Source organism: Monomorium pharaonis, chromosome 7, assembly GCF_013373865.1.
Source record: "Monomorium pharaonis isolate MP-MQ-018 chromosome 7, ASM1337386v2, whole genome shotgun sequence".
Taxonomy (NCBI): Eukaryota; Metazoa; Arthropoda; class Insecta; order Hymenoptera; family Formicidae; genus Monomorium; species Monomorium pharaonis.
This window is the reverse complement of record NC_050473.1, coordinates 11,463,350-11,488,829: the sequence shown is the minus strand read 5'-3', so window position 1 is coordinate 11,488,829 and position 25,480 is coordinate 11,463,350. Positions and strand designations below refer to the sequence as shown.

Here is a 25,480-nt window from a genome sequence, read left to right as displayed (position 1 = left end):
TTTTTTTATATATATATATCTATATGCGCATTCGATTAATTATGCGCAGCGCTTGCCTTCAGCGATGACATAACGTGCATATAAAAATTGATTACTACAAATGCATTATATTTATCCTACTATAAATTAATAACTAATTTGTACGTATTAAAATGACACGTTGGCAAACGAATGCTTTCAATATCTGCAACATTAACACTCTTTCTGCAATTTTATGTCACACTTTTCAATTGTATAACAATTTTTTTTCTTTTCTGCGCTTTTATGCGTGAAAATACTTTATTGTTTATAAATCTTTTAGGGGTAGAGAAAACCAGTTGATACGAGTGACAATAGTTAGGCTTTCAGTATTCCATGTGAAAGAGTCATCTTTTAATCTATTACGGATCTTAATTCAATATTAATTGAAACAACTTAACAAGTTAATATTTTGAGAATATCGCAACGCAAACGCGCTTTGAATACGTTCAGCGAGAAAGCAGCATATATATTCTCTCTTTTAATCTGCAAAATTGTAATCTGCATAGCGATAACGTTGCAATTTCAAAATTCCGAGTTCGACTTACCCTTGGCCCATCCGGTCAGCACGTTTCCGAGATACGCGACTTTGTAGGAGGGGTCGTATTCGGTTATCGATGCGTTGCCCCGGTGCCTCCTCCAGAGCCGGCCCAATCCCCTCTTCAGGGACCTCAGGGTCCTCTGGCCGAACTCCTTGCTCGCGCTAGCGGGCTGCGCGGTCCCGTCGGTCTCGTCGATAGGATCCGCGACGACGTCGCCCATCGTCTTCATCCTTGCGCTCGTCGTCTCACTCGCGGGCGATCCCTCGAACTTTCGCATTCGTTTCGTGGTTTACGCGGGGGGGAAAAGAAAAACAAAAGAATTCGTGCACCTCCACTGCCGCGAGGGGTCACCGTGCTACATTGTGCCGCCACATCCGTCGCGCGACTTCGTGTTGCTCCGTTTCGCGGTGAGCGAGGTGTCAACGAGGGGGCAGAGCAAAAGAGAGCCGGTCCCGCCGGGATATCGCGGTCGATGCCGAGAGATTGCGAAACTCGAATAAATCGTCGGCGCTACGTAAGCGACTGTCGATCGCCGGCCAGAAGCTGTCATTCGCTTCCACCACCAAGGCCGTACCTCTCCTCCTCGATCGTTACTTGCGCGCGCGCGAAAAGATCGCGGCTCCGTTCTGGTGCGCGACCCCACGTGTCATCTCCTTGCCTTCCGCCACTGCGTGCGCCTCCTCCTGCCCGGCGGCGAGGTTCACGATAGCTCGTCTCTGAAAGCAAAACGGACGATTATTGGATGCGAGGTCGTCGATTCCTCAACAAGCGGCCGGCCGACCGGCCCGGTCGGCTCCTCAAAAAAAATTTAAAAACGGTCCGTCGATATCTTTTTTTTTGTTCCTTAATTATAACGGATTCGATCGAAGGCGCAAAATAAAGATGCGGAAACGCTTGGGATCGATCGGAATTTATCGGATCCCAATCGACCTCGCACACGCGCGGCCTGGAACGTGACGGATCCTTTCGAGCGAAATGTCGAGCTCGTTTTTCGAGAAAGTTTTTGTGAACGCGGGGCCCCACAATGGTCAAATAGATATTAACTGAGAAACTTTCTCTCGTGCGTTCTCACTTAATATCTGACTAGATAATGAGACAAAGAAGCAAACGTACAAAACTCAAAGTGTGTCGTAAATAAATTAGTAACAGCACAGTAGGAATAATTAAAGTAATAAAAGCGCCTGTCGTTTCGCGCAAATGGATTACCCCGCGTGACTGATGTCGCACAACTCCGCACGTTACGATCTGCGACGTTGAGGCCTCGCGATTTTTCTTTTATCATTTCTAGAAAATCTCAGGGATCAAGAAAGCTTGCAAAGCAAAGTAGAAAGTATATCGCTAATAAAAAACGCGCACGTGGGAGAAAGTAATGCAACTGATAACGAGTGCAGTGCTCCAAATATGTACAATAAAAGAGTAAGTATATAACTTTTTTTCACACGGAGGTTTTTTATCGCCTCCAAGAAAAACAAGATAATATTAAAGGATGGAAATTTTTTTCTCGCTCCCCTCCCCGCAAAGCTCTAAGCAGAACGTGTAATTATTGGATAATTATCAATAACACGTGATTTCGATCGATGTTAAGTCAGTTTTTTTCCCCTCTCCGCATGCCACGTGTAACAGTTCGATTATAATGGACACCGGCAAGAACGAAGATTGCCTTTTCTTGCAGAGACTGCGCCACACGTTGAAAACTTATTTTTCGCGAAACGTAACAAGCTCGCATGCGGAACGTAGCATTGATAAGAATTTAAACGAGGACGAGAGGCAGACTTACGGTTTGATGGATTTTTAGTACAAGGCTACTGTTGTGTACCACGCTTGTTATAAGTTCGCGCCATAGGAGAGTGTGAGTTTCGTCCGGTCAATTTATCTCACCGGAAATTATGGTTTTCACCGGAAATCTTGCGGCCGTAGTGACGCGAGATTTCTCGATCTTCGCTTAAAAATCCCCGTTTGACGGATTGTCGTTTCAATGAACGTCATGTTTCGCCGACCGTTAACAATAACAATCGACGAATAGATTAACATTAAATAAAAATATATTTTTATTGTGATACGCGATAATTATATAGAAATAAACAAGTGCATTCCATTAGAACAACTTTCTTTCGTTGTTCGATCATTAGAGAATTTTAGTACTAAACAATTTATCACAATTTCAGTTTTCTGCGGAGAATTGTTTTGCGCACTGCTGGAGCATAACGGTTGGTCGTCTCAATATTGCGAAAGAACCCTGAGAAAAACACCGCTGGACTCGCATGAATATTTTTCGCTTCTTCCGATGCGTTTCTCTAGTCCTAAAACCGTCTATCATCATTCACTAAATATCCTGCATTACAACGGCGCTGCTATGTTGTTTACAAATATTTCTTACAATTGAAACATGTGCGGCCAGCGTGGATAATCGTCTTCGTATAATCGACAGAGTTATGCAGCGACAGGTGGACACTTGTTATTTAGACTTACGACTTGATGCAAAATAACGTGGAAGATAAAAATTATGACTGTATTTTTATAGCTCGTGCTTCTCTCTTGGTTTTACATGAAATAAATATGTTCGCAAATGTAAAAATAATGTTAAAAGGGAACCTTCAGAGAACTATTAGCAGTGAAATTCGTCGAATCTTTACAAAAATTATTCCTCAAATTTGTTACATGTGTAGCGACGTGGATTCTCGAGATACATCCTAGTTGCTCAATCAGTTACGTAATCACATACGGAGTAAATAAGCAATCACACAATCGCATTCGTGTTGTCTGTTTGACCATTTACTGGTGTTATCGCTGACTTCGAATCTTGTGAGCGAGAAAATTAATGACCTATGTGCATTAAGACAATGCGTGGCATGATTTTTCTTCCCAAGCAGAACTTCGCAATTAGAAAATGAGGATTCTTAGATACGCTTCCAGGAAACATTTTCAGATATTCTGAAATTAATGTTTTATAGAACTTTGTAAAATTATTTAGGAGAATTCTATAGAGGCAAATAATTTTTCTTTCGCGATAAATAAATACTACACGCGGATTATTGCGCAGCAGTCGTTATTGGATAAAACAATTCCTATTTTAAAAACACAATTTTGATGCACAAAAAGACGGTAAGTGTTCTATTGCAAAAATGTAAAAGTTCACGTTTGTTTAATTGCGTTATAAATAAAATATTACAGATGTAATTAAAAGTGTACGAATCGGAGAAAGGAAGAACAGAAGAAAAGAAGCAGATATTGCACGCCTTTCTGATATAATTCCATAACTTTAGATTTTTTTTTTGCCAATTCTTTTAAGCAAGACGAGTAAAATTGTTATCTCGACTGGAATCTGGTAGTCCGTGACGCGAGGAATAAAATGTGCGTCTCGGTCACCGCGCTTTTTGCACGGTCGAGAGACTTTCGAGATTCGGGAATTTCGGGAAGACCCATAAAGTAAACATATTTCCGAGCGGCGTATCTGCTTCGAGAGACTAGGTTTAAAAATAGCCGGCGGATTTGCATCTGCGTAAGAGGCGAACGCGCCCGACGGGGAACAAGTGTGATTTACTGGAGATAAATCGTCAGGGATTTATTCGCCGTCGTTGGTCGTCGTGCAACATGGAAGACGTTTATGCGCTCGGCGGACGAGGTGTACGAGATGAGCAAAACCGTCCCCGTCCAATTCACGTTGCACGGAGTGCATCATCGTCGCCATGCGGATCGAGTCGTCCGCGTCGTTACGTCAGGACTGACATTGGTCGCCACACCTGCGGTCGGTCTGTCTGTCTGTCTGTCTATCCGTCTCGCCCGGTTATGTTTTGCGTGAATGAATCGCGGAAACGTGCGTCTTGGCGCGGTGCAATTTTGCCGGATATAAAAGGCAACGCGACGCCGATAATTGTGACCGGTCTTGCTTCCACGCGCGAGCCCTCGGCGATGATCCGCGAACGCGGGGACGTTTAACCCCGATGTCGCCGTGCATTAATTAGAATTACGCAAACAGCTCGAGGTCGTTCGGTCAAGGTGCACCGCAAAGCGACGTCAAGACTCTGCGCTACAATTGAAATATTGTATTTTTATATATTTGAGAAAAGCCAAACTCTCAAGTCCAAAATTTAATTTATAGACGCGAAGGAAAATAATAATGCACATATTCCATCAATAATTTTTTTTCACTAATTAAAGTAGAGAAACGCAATATATAAATTACATTAATTTTGTAGATTTAAGCTGAGTTAATCAGTGTTAATTCTTTTAATCAAGTTTGGTAAAATTAAAACCAATTAAAATAAATAGTAAATTTTAATAATTTATATAATATTTATGACATATATGTTTATGATTATAATAATGATCCGATGTGGGAAAAAGATGGTGTTTCAAATGTTTCAATCAGTTTAAAAGTTTTGTGCATTATAATATATAATAAAGATAATCTGCACTGTTACAATCGTAACAATTTAATTACTTTTAATTATCACTACTCACAGATAATCGTTTATAATAATGTTACAGAAGTCTAATATTAATATAATGATATGTGTAATGATATCAAAGAGGTACATGTATGTGTAACTATTTAATGATAATTAGCCTTTTCTAATGTACAGCTACAAAGGTCACACAAGGTAAAAAATAAATTAATGGAATATTCCATCGACATGCGATAAACTAACAAAAAAGTATTCGTATTTATATGAACTCTTCTGAACTTAACTTTTCAACCTGATATTTGTTTAATTATATCTGCCATCACTGAATAATTAGTTGTTTATCAAACTAGCGCTATTTGTCAAATAGACTTATCGTGGAACTTGTTCATTACTGTAAAAAAGAAAAGTAAATATTATGTATATTAATTATAATTTATATTTAATACATATGTAGGTATCTATTATTTCCATTTAATTTTAATTTTTAATAAAACAAGAGAGCTGTTAGTAAACTAGCACAAATTGCTGATAATAAAAAAATCTCGGTAATTGTTGATCAAAAAGTTAAACTGCCTTTATTGAACTTGCTTTAGAATTTCTAGGAATGATAGATATGAATCAATAGGCTAATTTAATAGGCAAAGCTTCTTCTTCCTTACGTAACTAACAAGGATATATCATTTTTTTTTCTTCTCGGAACACCGACAGGAAAAGAAAGGAGAAATTAATCAGTCCACTGCTTAGCTTACTGTTTAGTCACATAACAAAATTTATCGACTACACGCGACACGTACGCGGACGTCACGTCGGGCGGATTACGCAGTGTGCTCACGATAAACGTAAATGATGGATTCGTCGGATGTTTAATTGTGGAACTCCTAGATTGCGGAAAAACCTGTTTAGCAAATATATGGGACGATGTTATCACGAGTGATGATTATGCACGATTATCATACGCTCACAATGTCACGCGGCTGAACATGGGTTGTGGTTATTACTAAACTTTCTGTCGATACATGATGCCGATAACGAACGAAGATCTTTCAGGGCAGTCTGGAGTTTCTGGGGATGCAAGAGAGTCTAAATTTACCGCGCGACACTCTTGGCTTCTGCGCCAAGCATGTTTACGTGGCGAGAATTTAATTGACGTTCGTAATATGGGTGTAACATCGTAATTATTAATATTAATTATCCCGCTGTACGGAATGAAAAAAAAAGTTTATAAAATTGACTGAGATTGTACGTTGCGTGTGTATAAGACGGAAAAAGAAGCGAATGTGATCGTGCCATGATTACCGAGGGAAAACGTGACTATAAATTCTCAGTTCGCAGGGAAAGACGTAGTGATCGAGTATCTTATTAACATATAGAAAATGATGTAAACTGCCGATATATTTCCTCGTTCCCTGTATGCTGTTATTATTGACGAAGTTTCTTCGCGAAATTGTCAACGGGTCATAGATCATATTTATTAGTTTGTATTCGACATCCAATTTTCCAGTGAATGTTCAGAACTGCGATTTTACGTGAAATAAATCCTCGCAATCATATGATTCTATATAGAAATCTTCTCGATATAACACAGAAACTCGATATAACCCGAAAATTTTTTACTCGTAATCAGGAAGAAGTCTCAAAGCGAATTCGCGAATTCAGGTGACCTCGAACGTGCGAAGAATCCAGAGACATAAATACTGATATTGTGAGAAATATGTCAGAAAGACAATGTCGACAGAGAGCCATTGTTAAAGAATTTTATGTTATTATAATGGACCAGCGATGATAAATGAACAAGCCTAAATTATTCGCGCAATATCGATTAAAAATTTATGGTTTTCTAAACGCCACTTTTCGACTTGCACGTTTCCATATAAGATAAGATAATCAATTTCACAATCTCATTTGATTAATATATTTCATTTTTTCGCTTGTATTTATCTTGTAATAACGTGTGTGTGTGTGTGTGTGTGTGTGTGTGTGTGTGTGTGTGTGTGTGTGTGTGTGTGTGTGTGTGTGTGTGCGCGCGCGCCTGTGTCGACAGAATGCCACAGATTTAAATAAACTAATATTAAAAGTTAATAAAATCAGTCGCAGGGAATTGGCAAAACATTCTGATGCAAGTCCAAATCTACACTCAATTAATCTTATCGATGACTATACATTTATTTTTTCGATTAATAATTTCCTCTTACAATGCTTCCGTGCATACGTGTGTATAATAGTTGTGTCATCATTGCACTTATCATTCCGAAGCACTATCATCATCGTCATTTATAAATATGTCCTGTCCAATTAAAAGCAATTTATATGGGCAGGCACCGATGAATTAAGCAACGACGAATTTAAATTTATGCATCAAATTTTTCATATATCGCGCAACTTTTAATGAAACTGATTTTATCTACGGAATACTTTTACCAATACAGAAACCTAAAGATGTGAAATATTTCATCAGTTTCCAAGTTTCGAAAATCTTCGGTGTTATTTCTTAAACTTTGTTGGATACAAGAGAAATTTTAGTTCGAGTTTTTCTTGCATAAAGAAATCTCTATAATTTTATATTTGTATAAACTGCAACAAATATATTCTTACTGCGGACACAGTGGCTCATTCATTTTCAATCCCACAAATAAAAAATACACCGAACAATCGCTCGATTCGGCTCCTCAGTTCATCTTATTATGAATCAGTCCCTGATCCGGCCTGAGATTAAATCCGCAGTCCCTCAGCTTTTTCACGTCTCTCAACGCGTATCACGTATAATAAGCTCGACGAAATCCCACGATCGTTGTCGAGCGTCGATGCGGCGAGGGCGACCCAGTATACTTTGCTCTCGCGAAAGTGGCTCGGCTGGTCGCGGACGAATAAACGAAAGAGAGGAGAGAGAGAGAGAGAGAGAGAGAGAGAGAGAGAGAGAGAGAGAGAGAGAGAGACGTGAGGAAAGAAAAGAAAACATTTTCGCCGCGGTAATTGTTGCGGTGGGCCGGATCTCGAGATATCAGTTTGCGGTAAAAAGGAACCCGGGGAGATGAAAGAAAAAGAGAGACACGGAGGGAGAATGAGATGAGAAAGAGGGAAGAAATCGAGCATGGGGGTCCTTACCGCACCGATCGCGTCGTCGTCGTGTCGTCCCACGATTGTATGCTAAGGTGCGATACACTCGCGAGTATAGATTCCACGCGTATACCCACACTTGCGGGAAACTGCATGATTTCTAAATGGCCGTCTGCCGTAGAGGATCGCGGGCGCGCGTTGTTGCGAAGTATGACTTACGATTGCGAAATTAACGCGAGTCCGATGGCTCGGCTTTTCCGACCGAGCGTGAGAGGCGTTCTGCCTAGATGCGCATCCTCTCCTTCGGATAAATCTGCGCCTGCATCCGAGAGAAATCACGGTTGCTTGGATACCGTGCATCCTTAAATACTCGCGTGTCTGAAAATTATGCGGAGCGACGCCGGGTTACCGATATTCTCCTCGGAGGGACAGACTTGTTGTTGGAGCCTCTTGAAACTTAATAATATTTAATTATAACAGATCTCGACGTTCTTGATCTCTTCCTCATAAAAGAGAAGAAAAAAGTACATAAAGACATTTTTTAATCAAATTAACTGAATGCAAATGCTTGAGAATTATATATATAATATAAAATTCTATTTAGTACGATATTTCGAGATCACCTTGATTTTGAGACGAGAGAAAGAAGAAAGAAATGGAAGAAGGTAATTTTTTTTTATTTTTCAGTTATATATATTAAATGACGATATTAATTTCCGAGTTAATAAGAAAATTTGCAGGCAAAAGTATTTATTATCGAAAGCAAAGCAAAGTATCGACGCCTTGATAAATTACACGGGGAAAGAACGGAGCAAACGGTGCATCGATGATATATAGGTGGATGCAATAAAAACGCGAGTAGGGATAACTCTTGTAACGGGCATCCTCGGATCCGTTGGAAGGCCGTTGACTCCGCAAAACTTTCGCCGGCGCTTTCATATGAGGCAGACACAAAAGTATAATCCAGACGTGGCAAAAAAGGTGTTCGATATTCGTCTCGGTCGTTGAAATTGATACCCTTGGCACGCGAAATAAGTATATGTATATAAGTACATGACTTTCCTTTTTACAAAAAAAAAGAAAGAAAAAAAAACCAGTCACATCCTTCGTATCTCTTTATTATCGTTTAAAGGCCACTTTAATCACGGGCTATAGAGATCCATTAAGTACCCGCGATTGGATTTGAACTTTTAACGCACACCGAGAATCAAAATTGTATCTTATACGCCTATCGTATACGTAAGCTTATTGATTTAAACTGGTATTATTACAGTTGCGCCACTTGACTACTTAATTGCGTGGCGTAGCATAGAGATGTTTTGAATGCGCATTAAAATTCACGGTAAATATCACGCGGCTGCATCGTCAGACGTTAGAATGTTGCATCTACGGTTATCACTTCGCTCCGACTGATTTTAGTTCCGGCAGTTGGGATCTATATGCGAAGTAACGAAAGAGAAGAAACAGATGAAAGAGATTGCAATCACGTTCACGTGAGATCCGCGATCCCAGAAGTAACTCGCAGGCCGTCCGGGGATTGCGAGGCAACGTCAACGTCGCGCGCCAACTCCTCGAAGCTACGAAAAGCCACGAGATCTCGTCGTTCCGCTGTTTGCCTCCCGTAGCAACGGTACAAATCGCAGCTGCGTAAAATCGCGGTGAATGTGAAATTTTCGCGAAGGCGTCGATGAATTCCCGACCCCGGGATGGCGACCACCGGCGGCACTCCGCGCGCCTTCTTCCCAAGGAAGGAAAAGAGCGAGAAAACGCGTACCAGTAGACTTAACTTTCTCACGCGGGGGGCGTTGTATTTGTCTTATATATCCGAATATCAATTCCTCTCCGCTTTTCTCTTTGCTCTTTCTCTTTCTCACTCCTTCGCGGCAGCGGCATCCTAATTACAATGCCGCCCACGAGCGACCGCGGTCATTAAAATTTAGCGCCATTACATTCCGCGTGCGCGAATAATGACACGATGCGAAGAAAGCCGATGATGAAAATTAATCTGGATGCACTCTCCGAGTAATCCACGATTCACGAGACACACTCCACAACGATATATATTTCGCGAACAGATGTATGTGTCTGCCACTTAATTAAATGATATACGGACATTTCACTTTCGAAACAGGATTAAACTTGACGCAGAAGAAATTTCTCATGTATTGGTACTATCCTAGTGCTGCCGCAAATCTTACAGTCGTATCGCATTATTTCTGCACGTGATCAATACGGTGTTTTGCGATTCTGAATTTTAAACTTGCCGTGTTTCTCGTGTCTACCGTAATTTTCCTTCGATTGCTCTACGCGGTCTTGCCGCAAAATTTGCATTTAATGCGCCGAGCAGGCAACGTCCGCACGCAATCAATTGGAAGGTATTTTATTTAACGATGCAATTTAACGCGCGGAAACGATACTGCCCCAAATATACCGCTGGGGATGTTTCATAATCAATGTCATAAAAATATATGCGGCTATCATGCCACGGAAGAAAGCTGATGCACGTTCTCGGAACAGCAATAACCAACAAAGGTTTTCGTAGGAAGTGCTCTCAATGCGGTAATGTGAATGAAATTCACACTTACAATGGAGCCGCGCATACACGAGAGAAGAATGATGTGCTACGCTTGCAGTGCATCAGCATAATTACCTTACAATTAAGTTTGCAATGCGTTACGTAAATGCGTTACGTACGGCGCAAATTGATTGGCATGCTGCTCGGTCGGTCGAAATAAAAAAAAAAATCGCCGCGTTCACGTTGATTGCGCTTTGCCCTCGCGGTTGCTTTACATAGCTGCAATTACAATGTGTGTCGAAATTCGGATGAAAAAAAATATGAAATCACTTTTTCAACAGATTAGATACGTTCTCAGAATTTGAACGCAAAACCATTGGCAATGTACAAGAGGTTGCAAAACGAGTCGGGATAATTTTTGCAGTTTCGAAGATCATTTAGAGTAACAAGTATATGAACATAATGCCACTCTGATATTTTCTATCTAAGTTGTTTCCGTTGTTGGAAAACTATTTGCACGACATAAGTTGAATTTAGACGATAGTTAGAGGAAAAACCTAACTACAGCACGTTCCAGGAATATTTCTTTGTAAATATTGCACTTACGTGTGAACGATGTGTACTTTGAACTTGAACATATTTTATTTTAATCAATGCATCTTTCCTTTTTTCGCATCTATAGAAAACTTGAATTTTACTCATCTTGAAACAATTTTTTCCTCAACTGCACAAAGGCTATTGACGGCTCTAATACTCACGGTCAGAAAGGAACGACTTTCAAATTGGCCCGAGGAATTCGCAGGTGGTACGAGAGAAAACTCAGGGATGTCCCGTGTACGTACACAGACAGCTCTGTTAATTTACTTGATAACGATGTCAAGACGATCCGTCGATTCAAGGATCAAGAACGCAGACACGAGGTCTATAAGGTTGTCGCTTTCAGCGGCCTGGATTCACAGCGGATCACACGATCAATACCGACAACGACGGAGAACCGTATCGCCGTAGAAACCGCAGGAAAAAAAAAACAAAAAAATCACAACCACTTTCTACGACGACGTTCCGATCACACAGCCAGCATTTCGACGCGTTTACCACAAGCATCGTCCCGCTAACCACGAGAGACGACCGCGAGGAAGCTCGCGGTGGAAACTCGTTCAAGAGGCATTAAAATTTAACATCGTCAACATCGTCGTAGTCGCTGCGTCGTATCTACGTAAAATATTCGTAGATCGTTGATCCCGTCGCACCGATCGATCGTAAAAGACTCGAGAGCAACGACGACAGGCGGAATGGGAGGAGGGAAGGAGGGGTGAGAAGGGGGAGGAGAGATGCTAAACTAAAAAGCCAAGGTTGCTTCTTAAATCCGAATATCTCCAATCGTTGACGTGTACAGCTACAGGCCTATGAAGAAACTGCCGTGCATAATTTCGAAGCTCATTAAAGAGGCCTCTGCCTTTAACTCTGATGATCGGCCTATTTTTTCACGCTTTGACATTCCGCGCGAAATTGCACGCTCACGTACGAGAGAACGACGACGACCGCGGCGAGATCATTCCGATGATTGTAAGCGTTCGTAGGATAAAGAAAGAAGGTGAGAGAGAGAGAGAGAGAGAGAGAGAAAGAGAGCCAGCTGGATAAACGCGGTCGGGGATCGCGCGAAAAACGCACAGGCGTCGTGCTCAGTCGTCACGAAAAGCCGGCTTCTCCGCGCGGTACCTTTGCTCCGCGGCTTAGCTTCCTATCCTTGAACCTCGTCCGAGGAAAGATAAAGCAGGTACATACGCACACGCACGCACGCATATACATACGTAAACGTGGATCGGGAGAAAGAGAGAAACCGGGTGTGGCGGACGCCGGGTGTGTATCGGCGACCGGCCGCGAGATGGTACGGGAGAGAGACGGCGAATGTCAAGTGTGTCACGCGAGTGAAACGCTTTGCTTGCAATGCGGTTTATTGCGGCGCGCGCGATTGTGTGCCAATCCAACTCTGTGCGCGCGCGCGCGCGCGCGAGTGGAGGCTTCAGAAGCGATTATGTGTACAGGGTCTACTGCTGCTGCTGATGATGCTGATGCTGATGCTGCTGCTGCTGCTGTTGGGTCACTGTCTGCAAACTGCTGCAAACTCGTCGCGACGCCCGCCGGTTGCACGCAACGCATACGACGCGTTTTATTGACGCTAATACGTCGCGTCTACGCGGAGGAAGGCTACTCTCGCGCGTCACTCGCGCGAGGGTCGTTAAGCGACGGATCGTCGGCCAAACTTGCATACTGTCACAATGATAATCAAGCGAATCCGATCCCTCTATTTCTCCTTTCCTTTTAAAGGAAGGCAATCGTATAAACCGGAATATTATCTCGAGAATACATTTGCACGGAGAATTTCAAAGTTACAAAGCCGTCTGCGGTCATTTAAATAATATCACTTTAATATTAATTAACGTAAGAGTGATCGTGTGTTGTATTGCGAGAGAATCGACAGATAAAAGGAAGGGACATTAAAATAACTCGCAAAATAGAAGTATGAAAATAAGTGTATCGCGAGTCGAAAAACGATTGTCGCAAGAAATCGATCGTTCGAATTCCACGAGAGGTAGGAACGCGTTGATAAATGCATTCGGGGGGACAGAAAAGCAATCACACCGTGTCTATATTCGTTTCGAACGACCGGCTACGTGGTAAAACAAGCGTTCGCGAGAATATTAAACGGAAGTGTGCAATCGCAAAAAGAACAACGGACAAAGCACGAACGACGACGACGACGACGACGACGACGACGACGAGCATTAAAAGGAACTGTAGGCGCTAAACTCGTGACTAAACTCACTTAATACTTTTCCGGTCGTCGGTCCTGCACCTGCAGGAAAGCCTACTCGCGCGTTTCCTCGCGCTCCTCGTTTTTTTTTCGCACCTGACAGGAAGGCGACAGAAGCCCATTAGCAGCCAGCTATCACGCTATAAAAGTCCCATTCCGGCGCGCTGTTAAACAAGCGAATTACCCCCAACAAGCCAAAAATCCGCGCTCGGGAGAGTTGCGAATAGCCTTCCGTATAGCGATATCGGACCTAAAAACTTGGAAGTGCATTCTCCGCGACGTGGAAAATATGGTTATCCCAACACCGCCGTTCACGGTGCTCTCGCCTTCCACGAAGAGAGATACTTCACCTCCGAGAGCGAATCCTCGCGAAGACGCGCGAGGTCCCTACACTCCGCGCGGATCGTTTCGAAATAATAGTCCATAACTGGGTAATCATACATTCCATAAAATAAGCGCGCGCGGGCTGGGGACTCTCGACGACTACGCTCAACAACATTGGCACACAGGTCGGAATAAACCGAAGGGCACAGCGTCATGCAAGCCGCTCGCTCGCTCGCTCGCTCGCTCGCACATCGCGCGATCGGAAAAATCCGTAATTCGACGTTCCGTTGCGCCGCCCGCTCGGATTACGTACTTCCTTGCATGCGATTTCCATCGGCTACCTGATCGGGCGTTACGTCTTCGAAGGGGCATTTCTTAACGCTGCATCTCGAAACGCTCCTTATATCTCACGTTGAAATTAAGACGCGAGACTCTGACACGATAAATACACATTCCGGCCGTGTGTGCGCGTGTACGTGTGTTCATTATCTCTTTTGACGCGGCGCCGTCGTTAATGTCTTTCCGCTGTTATGCGAATGTCAGGGCGTGTTCCGCACCGTCTTCGGAGGAGTTAATAAGAGGTTGAATTATATATGCGTTTCGTTATCGGCGCCTGTGAATTTGCCGATTAACGGAGTTGCTTACGACAAAGACCTATAATTAATCGTTAACGACCCTATTTCAGGCTTTTACAGCGGCCCCAAATATCAGTTTTACTATATTGGAAAGATGTAAGAGACAGTTGGCGCATTAATGACTTGATTTCATTTCTTTTGTTGCGGATAATAATCTGCTTTTCTGAGAAACGAATTATAATTTCAAATGTCCGATCATAAAAGTACATTAAAATTATAGACATAACTCGCTTTTTTCAATCGCACTCATAAATTCTTATTTAATCATAAGCTATATATTCCTTTTCTTATTATACCATTTTTATGATTTATTATTAGGATAGGATTTTAGCTCACATGGGCATTTAATAACGTAAAGATTAATTTTTTTTTAATATAAATTTGGCAATATGAAGAATAATGAAATATTCATTCATATTATTTGCATAAATATGATTAAAAAACTTATGATAATTTAACATCTTAGTGTACACGTATTTGCATAATATAAAAACCAAAACTTTTTATATAAATTCGAAAACGTATAGACGTTAATATTATAATATTTGCATTTCATAGTAAAAATTACTTTTTTATGATAATTTAACATTTCAAATTAGGTGTAATAATATAAAAATCAGCCATTTCTTTTCCTCAAACAAACAATATAAAATCGAATAATATAAAAACTTTTATGTTGCACATTTGCATTTGTAAAGTTTAATTTGCTATAAATATTCATAGCTGCGAGATTGTTTAGAATCAGCGTCCAACAAATTCGCACTTCAAAAACGATGCGGTGCACCTGTGTCCATAATTCACAGACATTCCGCGTGAATCAGGCTTCCGAGTAAGCCGAATTAAAATTCGCACGTCATCTGCATAACGACGGGATACACACGTGGCCGCGCGAGAGCCAACGGTAAAGCCGTATTTCGACCGATCGTGTTTGAATCGGGCGCGGCGCAACGAAACTGTTACGAGTTGACACACGGCAGCCTAACGAGACTTTCACGTCGATATTCGCCCCGGTGGAGGCCTTGTTGCGCGGCCTTTTCCTCCGATACCGCCGATCGGGACTTTTGCATCCCTCGGATTTCATAGAAGAGCGGGGAGGGGGAGGGGGGCAGGGAAAGTTGGCGCGGGAGCGCGCGAGCTGCGTGCGTGTGCGTTGCGCAAAGTCGCGCGACGGCGCGGTGCCGGTCTACCGTAAACTTGACTTTACGAGCGGTGCCGGCGTGAGTCGGGGAGAGCTGCCTTGCAACGCGGCTTGGCTTTTTCGCGGTTGCCTCTGCATTTTGTTTCGTCTCGCCGGCGTAACGGTCCGCGCCCGTCGTCGTTGGCGCGATACCGCTTGGGCGCTCGAATCTCTCCGCGTGCCGTCCGTAGTCGCCGCCGGCCGGGATCGAAAAATTTGTAAGACACGTCCGGGGCTTCTCTCGTCCTTTAAAGTGGAAAATCGCGACGACTCGAGTAACAAAGAGAGACGTGAAGTAAACGCAGTTGAGGGAAATATTATATACGTTTCCGTCTGATGCTTAAATTGTATTTAGATATCGATTAAGAAAGTTCTCCTTTCAGAAAATTTTGAGAATGTTTTATGATTAATATAGATGCATTCCTAAATTTTTTTCATATTTTTTGACTGTGTGGTTTTTTGTAAAATGGCATTAAATCTCGCGGAAAGGAGAGTTTTTAGTAATTTAATTTAGCAGAAAAGAAAGAATTGGAAAAGCTATTATATTTACATAAAAATAATTTTTCTCTTTATGCGTAACGTTACATTAGTGCAAATTGCGTTTTTCAATTTTTCCAAATCAATATTATAAAAAAACTTCTGTATTAAAGACATAGAATAAATGATATGTCATGTAAAAAGTCGTTTTTCTTCACTTTTTAAAATTCCTCCTTAAGAAGAACCTCCTTAAGAATTCAATTACTGACGTTGCTGATTTCAAGCGAAAACTTTCGACATTAATTTTCGTCAAAATGATAATGTATTGCGAGCGCATTACATGCTGTGTATTTCTTTTTACCTCGTGTAATGTAATATACGTTTCGTTTCAATAAAAAAAAATATATATATATATATACACATTGTATTTTATCGTCATTCTGGACATTTCGATATATCGAGCTTGATAAAGTGCTTCCCTATGATCTCTCATTCCCGAGCTTCGAGAGCCAATCGCGTGTGGCTGCTAGCTTTCTCGCTTCGGAATTTCATACGTGCGACATACGCGCGTCCCGACATACGTTTGCATGCGGAAGTGCGCACAAAGCGCGCACGGCATATCCTGAAATTCCGCGGGGTCTCTCTCGCTCGCACGGTTTTCAATCTCGTCCCTGCGAAAACCGCGGCTCTTCTTCCCCGTCTTCTTCTCCTTCTTCTTCTTTTCTTGCGAGACGCAACGAATTCCATGCAAATTTCGCATCCGCATAATGCCACGCGCCGATTGTTCGCTTTCGCGATTAATTACTACGTTCGCGCGCAACTGTGACGTAATCCACGAATCATCTGGATGGAACTTCCGGAATGCGGCAGATTATTCCGCGAGCGTACTTCCGTATACGTTCCGCGTAACGGAGCGTTGCGAGCCGTACGTCGGCACGATTCGCCGACGTAATCGAGAAGGAGGCTCCAGTTATGAGAACAAATTTAGACGCGATTGCGCGAAGGGAGCATTAAAAGTGATCGCTCCCCAAGAAATTTCGAAACCCTTTGCGCGCGCGCTCTCTGCCTGCATATCTCGGAATGTATCACTTCCCCTCGAGTGATAACTTCGCGAAACAATTTAAACTTTACCGCCGTTTATTGCCGCGGCTTTATTACTATCTTGGTATTTGCAGTTTCGCAAATTACCAATGGCTAAAAAAACGGGAAACCTATTAGGCTAACGCTAATAGCGCAATTAAACGTCACGAAAGCCGTACATTTAAATTCGTGATATTCGACAGCGAAGTAAAACGCCGCGCGTATTAACTTCTTTCGAAACTTTTTCCACAAGTTAGAGAAACTGATTTCATTCGAGAGGACGCGCGCTATCGTTAAAATTCATAGTCATTGATCGTGGGCGGCGTATAGATAGGATAAAGATAGAAACCGGATTTGCTCACGTGCGATTAAAAAAATAGTAGTAAGAACGATCCCTAGGAAGTTGGCCTATGTAAATCAACCTTGACATTCGGCTTTAGATTGCCTTGCCTATTTTACTACGACGGGTAGCCACGTGGATACGTAACGCGGGACGTAAAAGTTGCGGCTTGCTCATGTCCACAGGCCATAACGGCACCCAACTAATCGGCAGGCTGACAATGAGAATTAAGTACGACGGCGATTGGCGCCTAATTAGATAAATTCATGTACGCGCGCGTATGCCCGTAGCGTTGGCTAGAGGAGATCGGGACACGCCGTCCGCACGTTATTAAACTACCACTGATCCGCCGGCAGAACTCGCTCTCCGCACTTCCTTGTGGTTTGGGCCGATTATCTCTCCTCGTGCTGGTAATTTCGAAAAGCGTTCCGACTTGTCCACCAGGCAGCTGTTAATCGCGCGTCTCTCTCTCTCCCTAATTTTCTCGTTAACGTTATATTGCACCGGCTGTGCATCGCGCCATTATGATTTCCCGTCACGTGGAGAGGGATTTAGGATACCGCGCAGTTTGCAACTCTCACGGAAAAAAGTCGTAGTAGATATGAGGACCGTGACACTTTTGGGGGGAAGGGGGAGGGTTGCATTGGTACATCGAGAACCGATCGCTCATTTATGTCGCCAGCAATATTTAGGATGACATTTTGAAATTGCAAACATCGCAAACACATGGCGAGCATATTATAGCCACGTGCAAGAAAAGCATTAAACGGCGTTACGGAGAAGTGCTAATTAAACAGTATTTTACGATCTTATGCACGTTTTTAAATAGACTAATAGTCACTTTGTTTGGCGTTAATATGCAACGGATAGATCCCGACAAGTAATCCCGTTGGTGCAATCATTATTTGCATTCACCAAAATTTTTCTACGAGAGAATCTTACGCGCACAAGTGTTTATTTAGGATTTCTGCAAGAGCGCAAGTACTACTACAGACACAACTAGACAAAGTTAAAGCGACAGAAATGGCCTATCTCTCATGTTTCACCTGCTGGTAATATTGCTGTCCGGAGGCAAATGAAATTAGATGGCAAGGTTACGGTACCCAAAAAACCGGTTTTAATCCTTTCCCGCTAATGTGTTTGAGGACTCGATAATTCTCCAGTAATTAACTATAATTCATCAAGGTAGCGAAAAAAAAAGAATATAGAATTATAATTATAACGGATTTATCGTTCTATCGCCTTTTTATAATAAATCCATTTTTGTAGTTTGACAAGAATAAGGGATATACATTTTATAATTTTCAAAATAAATTTAGCAACATATCTTAATATATTTTATATATTAATGATCGAAGAATATATCTCTTTACTTTGACCGTGCGGTAACAAGCTCCGGAAAAAAATAATAATTATCTATTTCATTTAATTATCTTGTTTAATTAGAAATATATCAGCGATTACTGATAAGTAATCTTTGCAGTATACATTTTTAAACGTGGTGAATTAAAGTAAACTAATTTCTTTGGGGCATCCACTGTTTCCTTTTGAACACTTCGGAGAAAGAGATATATCTGCAAACACACCTAACATCTCAGAAAGGTGCCTGCGAGAAGTTAAAATTACACACTCGCGCGAAAAATTCATCTGGACATCATCTCCAGCAAGGAAAAGGGACAACAAAACGTTGCGCTTAGCACGCTACGATTAATCATCATCGGCCCTGCGGTGCACGCGGATTTTAACGGGATTACGTAACAGACTCTCGAATGATATTCGTGTCATGGCGCGTCGTACCAATTACCATGAGTATATCTCCGCCGTCGTATCGCAGAATGCAGAAGATTATCGATCGATGGGCATCCTCATTACGAGTTACGCCGTAAAGATGTTATATTGGATGTAACGACGGATGTTGCGTAATACGAAGGAGATCCGAGGATACACGAGGCTGCGAGATGGAATTGATAATTTCAGGGCCGATATCACGCGCGAGCAAACCGAGCAATTGACTGGCAAATTGAAAGAGGGTCGGTATTCGACCTTATTTTTAGTATCCATACCGGGTGCCTCGACAGCAGGGTAAATATCAAAAGTCCGTTCGAAGGAAAAGACGCCATTTGTTTCAATCATCGGCATTCGGATCGTGAGCGAGAGAAAATTAAGAAATATTTTAAGCTCTGCCCGCTAAACCTCAAGTGAGCTGCGTTTTAAGAGAGTTTTTTTTATATTTTAATTAGCACGCAAGGTTAGGCGTGCTGAATTTCAAAGTTAACGCGTGTGAAAGACTCGTCACGGAAAACAGACGCGTTAATCCGCAGATTCCAGACGCGCGTTTAATTAAAGCCGCCGGCACATTTTCGTGAATTATTTTTCCGGCCGACGAATTTGTTTTGCATCGTACACGAATAAACAGACAAAACCCAGAACTTTACGCCGAACTTTACCCAGCGCCGAGATTCGCCAGAGAAAAAAAGAGAAGAACCATCTCCTTCGATCTCCTTCAAAATTGTAAATTCTAAAACATAATGAGGCATTTCTGTGTCAGGCGATATAAGCCATGGCCAACGGTTTAAATGTTAAGATATTTCATATATAGGATATCTTGACCTCCACCGCCGGCGAACTTTCATTCGCGAATTCCTCGAGCAAAGGCGTTTTTTTTTTTGCCTCGAGTCGAATCTGGCCGCTGAGTTTTATCTCGTGCGCGCCGCACAAGTGTCTCGGATTTAATACGCACGGACGGATCGAGTTCTCGCGTGGGAAACGACATCTGCAATCCGCCTAATTTTAATTGCGCAGCAATTTGACTTGTTTGCTTTAATTATACTTTAATTATCTAGCGAGCCGGTAACGAGTGCGAGTTAAATTAATCTCGGTAAATTATCGTCGCGATTCCGGGGGACCTCCTCATGATCATCCGCGACGCTTCCGTCTCTCTTAATTACTTAATCACTTATCGCTGTCGCCGTCACCCTGCCAGCTGTGCAAATATCTTCAGCGCCCATTTTCAGACACACCGAGAGAGAGATGGTTCCGTGCGCCCCGAGAAAATCGAATCGGAGAGCGACAATTAAGACTCTGATTCAATTTTCGATCCTCTTTGTTCCCCCGCACGTCGCGCGCACGCGCAATCCAGAAAGGAACGTAAGGAATAGAGGGCTAATCAAAGTTAGGTAAGTTAAATTGTCGGTGCGGCGCAACTGCAACCCCCCGGTGCATGCACGGACAAGTTTGCCCTCGGTCGAGATCGATATACGCCCCCCGAGATTTTATCGAAAAATTTATAGGACGGACGGCGCGCGCTCTCCGACCACGAAAAGCCGATATGGAAAACCGCATAAAGTGTAAATACATTACACAAAATCGCAGGGCGCAGCGCGAGTGTGCTGTGCCTCTCAATAATTTCGAAATGCCAAAGATCATTATTTATTCATCGGCATTTCGCAATCAGTACCGTTCATTCAGTTAATTTTACGCTCGGTGTTTACCGGCCGTGATGCGTGATTTTCCCTACCACCGTGCTATGTTTGAAGAGCCGATGAAAATTATAAACAGATGCGCGGCGGGAATTCGCCCAGCTCGAAACAATTTACAATTCGTGCACGGGAGGCGCGACGGTGGTCTGGAAAAATCGTTTTCTCGTCAACGTTGATTTCTTGATTTATATGTACGCCTACCTGTTTTTATTTGCACGTCGGGGACGCAGGATGATCGGATCTCGCCTCGCGAGAGGATGACGCTTCCGTATGGTGGTGTTTTTTTTTTTGTTTCGTAGCAAAGGGACGCGAGCGCGTCGAACTCCTTCCTTCGGTACGATATCGATCCCGCGAGAGAGACGCCTACACAACGCACGCACCGGCCACGGCAGTTGAGCACCGACTGACTGAACTGACGCGATTGCTCGCCGGGCGAAACCCGCGAAACGACGTCGGGCTATAGATGGCGTCTACTCGCTCGCGGTGAGCGGTTGGTCAACAGTTCGGCATTCGTAGGAAGGTAGAGAGGTAGATAGGTATGTAACACGCGCGGATATTTATTTATGTGTGCGCGTGTGTATGGTACGCGAGCGTGTACAATGGCGCGCGTTAATGGTGTGCACCTGTGCAGATGCACTCGCAATTAAGGTAGACGCAATTATTCAGGGCCGGGCTAATGGTCGTAAATCATTATCAGGCTCTCCGGATTAAGATGGTGTTGGGCTGGGAGCCACCGCTTTGCGCGAGATTCGAAATAATAGATAATAATAACTAATAATCGATATACGTTTGTTAATTTTGCATTATATATAGAAATATTACATATAATATAAAATTAATAATTTTATGTAATATTTTTGTATTATGGTAATTAGTGAATGAACTGTGAAATACGATTGCACACCCGAGTGGCCTTTGCCATTGGAATTTATTCAAGACTTAATCGAACTTGTCTTATCACATTTTCTTGAGATACGTCAGTAAATATCACAGTGACTAAACCCTGAATCAAAATTCTGTTTTTAAAAAAACCTTGCTTTGATAAGAGCATTTGAAGAATTTAATCTGGAGTTACTAAGGTACACGGTACGATTATTAAGATGATGCTTATTAAATCCGAAATAATCTAAGAGCTTAGGTAATAATACACAATTTTTAGAACGTTTCAAACTGGACTTAACTCTTGGATTCAAATTATATCAACAAAGCTGGGATAGCATAATTGATTTGAGCTCACTTAAGACCTTTCTTTACATTACAATGCCAGACAGAGAGTAGTTGTGAAAATAACACTGTGTTTATCATATCTGAAGTTTGTCATATCCTTTAGTAACGTCGGATTGAGATACGAAACGTGAAGTGCGATAACTAGCTCGTAAACGCGTCCATGTGTTGCCTCGGCGAGCGAAATATGCCGTCACTAGTAATTAAGAATAAATGGAATGAGCACGACGCTGCAAAGTACCGGAAGGGGCGGTAGTTTATTTGCAACGGTGTCATTAACGCAATGCGCCGTACACCTACGCAATTTCCACGCACGCAGAAGAAGATGGTGCATACGTGCCTATACGCGCCAATACGACACGAAACGTCCGCGGAAGTATACCCGCGACATCTTCAAGTGAATGAACGAGACGCAATCGCGCGGCCTTACACGCGAATGTGGTTTGTGTGTCCTTTGTGTCTTAAAATATACCTGGTTTTTCCCTCGGCTATTGTTCGCCCATCGTTCGCAGCGAAATAAAAACGTGCAATTTCTGTGTCTACGTAACGTCAGGCACTTGGTACTTGACGTTCGTAATTTTCTCAATCAGAAGTCAAGCGTAAATATCAATATTAAACGATATTTTATTAAGTTATAGAGTTTCCGTATTTCTTCAATTATACAAAAAAGTTAAATAAGGTAGATCTATTAAATAGGAAGTACATTATACTCACAAAAGAATGTGTTAGTTGATAAAAATTATATTGCATTTGCGATACGTGTAAAAAAGTTTGACTAACATGAAGGTTATTGCTCTTGCAACGGAAGTGTGATTTCTTCTAACGCTATGGTAAATGATTTAGCAATCGACGTTAACTCTCCGAAGGAAAGCGGCCGATGAGTAATACTCCGTTAGAATTTTATGTGTAAATTCAAAGCACGAAAAATAACTTTCGTCGCCCGTTCGTAATTGGTGAAAGTACGGTGCGTTTACCCGCCCGCATCATCATCGCGCTTAAGTTTACTTCGCTGTAATGATCCATGTTGCTAATATGTTCCGTTGTTAACGAAAATTACCGGAATACCGAGCGTGTATCTCTCTTTTTACAGAAAAAAAGCAGGAAAAATAATTCTGCCTCTGTTAATTATATATAATACTTCTTCCTATATAATTTGAATGCAAATTGTTTAAATTATATATTGTTATTATGTAAAGTATCTTACAATATCATACAATAATAGTGAAATCTAGAAATTAACTAAAAATCGGAAAACACGACATAAAAATACATTGAAATCACAATAATTTTTAAATTAAAAATCAAGTTGCTTTTATTTCATATAATACAAGGCCCATAGATTCTGTGCATTTCTCAGATTTTCCAGGAATGTTATTCAAAGAGCAAGATTAGAAAATTTTTCAATTCAGCTTTGAAATAAACTCTTTTTATTACGTCTTTTGATGTTCTTTAACTACATACAATCAATAAAAAGTTATTTAAAATTTGAAAAGTAAATTCGAGAAAGTACCGAATACAATGAAAATTCTAATCTTTTAAAATAAAACATAAAATATTATCTAAGTTTCTATAAAATACCACAACCGAGTTTTCTTATTCCATCACTCATGTAAGTGGAAATTGATAATTAATTCTGGAATAATGAATAGTAAATTATCTCGTAGTTGCTCCGCCGACATTTGATACCTCCCAGGCTTCCTCCTACTCTCATCTCCTATCGTTGCGTTTATTTAACACAACACTTGCGAAAACGCGATTAATTACGATCGCGACACTTTACATGGCGCTCTCCCGATATTAATCGCATGAGAGATGCGCTATCTCACGAAATGCACGAAACGTTACTGCTGATCGATTTATCGCATATAAACTTCCGTTGTTTGAATTAACCGATTTGTTACAATCCGGATTATCGTAGCCGGATATTATATCATCGTAGGCAAAACAATCATTTTTTTATTCTACCATCAGAATTCCCGTTGCCTGTCATCCTCGAGTGACTAAATCGCGCTAAAGATATCTATTTCGATAAATTGCATTTACGAACCGTGACTATCAAGTGTTAGTTAAACGCTCGGACCGATAACAGTCAATTGTTCGCACGGAATAATCGCAATTCGAGAGGTAATAGCGCGAAGACACGCGGAACGAGTCCCATCGCGCAGATGAAAGCAAAGCGACCGCGGATAAACGAGAGAAAAAGCTGTACGTCGCAAAAAAGTCGACGGTTAACCAATTCGTCGTCAAAATAATCACGCGCCGCGAATTTTAAGTTAATTGCTACCTGACGCGACCGGTGTATCGCGGCTTTTCTTTACTCGAGTCGCTCGACCCGTCTTACTTAACGCCAACAATCCGAAAATAATCAAGATACAAGTTCCATCTAGATCGACGAAAATTTTAGAGCGCGACGCGCTCTAATTATATCCCACGTATCGGAAACAAAGCGAAATGAAACACACCAGTCCACAATTTCCGTTCGAATTTCACGGAGCGAAGCGCACCCCGAGTCACAGAGGAAATCTAGGTGACGTCTACGGAGAATGATATAGTCCCACTGGCTTCCAAGGCACCTTAAGAGAAATATATCCGCTTCGAAAAACAGGATGTACCCGCCAGGAACAACACCTCCGAATAGTTAATCGTCAAGGTGATTCCGTCGTTAATTGCTCGTGGGAACTCGCGCCTGCCGTTTGACCGTCGCGATCGGTAAGCAATGCGAGAATCCACCACTTGTCCATTCGAATATACTTCGTGCGAATGATCATATGATGACCTCGGCTATACCGCGCGCCGCAAAAGAAAATAAACAAGCGCCAAACGTACGCAACGTACACAGATTGCCGGAACGAAGTTTGATTGTATCACAGATAAATACACAGTATTGCACTTGAGATTTGTATGATGGATATACCTGTTGTTGTATTATTGCACATTTCGGCTAATTTGTTATAAATATTTTTCACAGTTTTATATAGGAAAAATGTCACGCAACTGATAAGCCTTAAAAGCAAAATTGTATTGTTGCAAAAAATGCCGTAATTATTAATTTATTAAAATTTATTAAAATTGCGTATAATCGTGTGAAAATGAGTAATAAATGACAAATCGATAAATTTACGGTTACGAATCTAAACACACATACCTGCATAAATTTTACGTAAATTGCTCATATTAAAACGTATAATAAATGCATGATTTTTTCATTTTTTGATTAATTAATTTCCAGGATACGCTGTTGAATACGTCATACGATGAGTAACGTTCCTTGTATAATGATTCATATCTTTGATCGTGTCTTTCCGTTTTCAATCAAATAATACGAAAGAAATATTATATATTAATTCATCAATCTCGAGCCTGCAATTATTTGTACAAATTTTTATTTCTTTAT

At 41.7% G+C, this 25,480-nt stretch overlaps 1 protein-coding gene across 3 annotated transcripts in view; it reads right to left on the bottom strand.

Moving 5' to 3' along the window:
* The window catches only part of LOC105838677, a 50,093-nt gene that overhangs the window by 14,838 nt on the left and 9,775 nt on the right, over window positions 1–25,480 (bottom strand). For 2 of the 3 annotated variants that reach the window (XM_012684406.3, XM_012684405.3), the window contains exon 3: window positions 567–1,276. In XM_012684406.3, the coding sequence (XP_012539860.1) occupies window positions 567–837 (271 nt within the window). In that variant the 5' untranslated portion in view covers window positions 838–1,276. Of the gene's footprint in view, window positions 1–566; window positions 1,277–21,063; window positions 21,253–25,480 lie in introns of those variants that run through there. The other variant, XM_012684404.3, reaches the window with a different exon arrangement.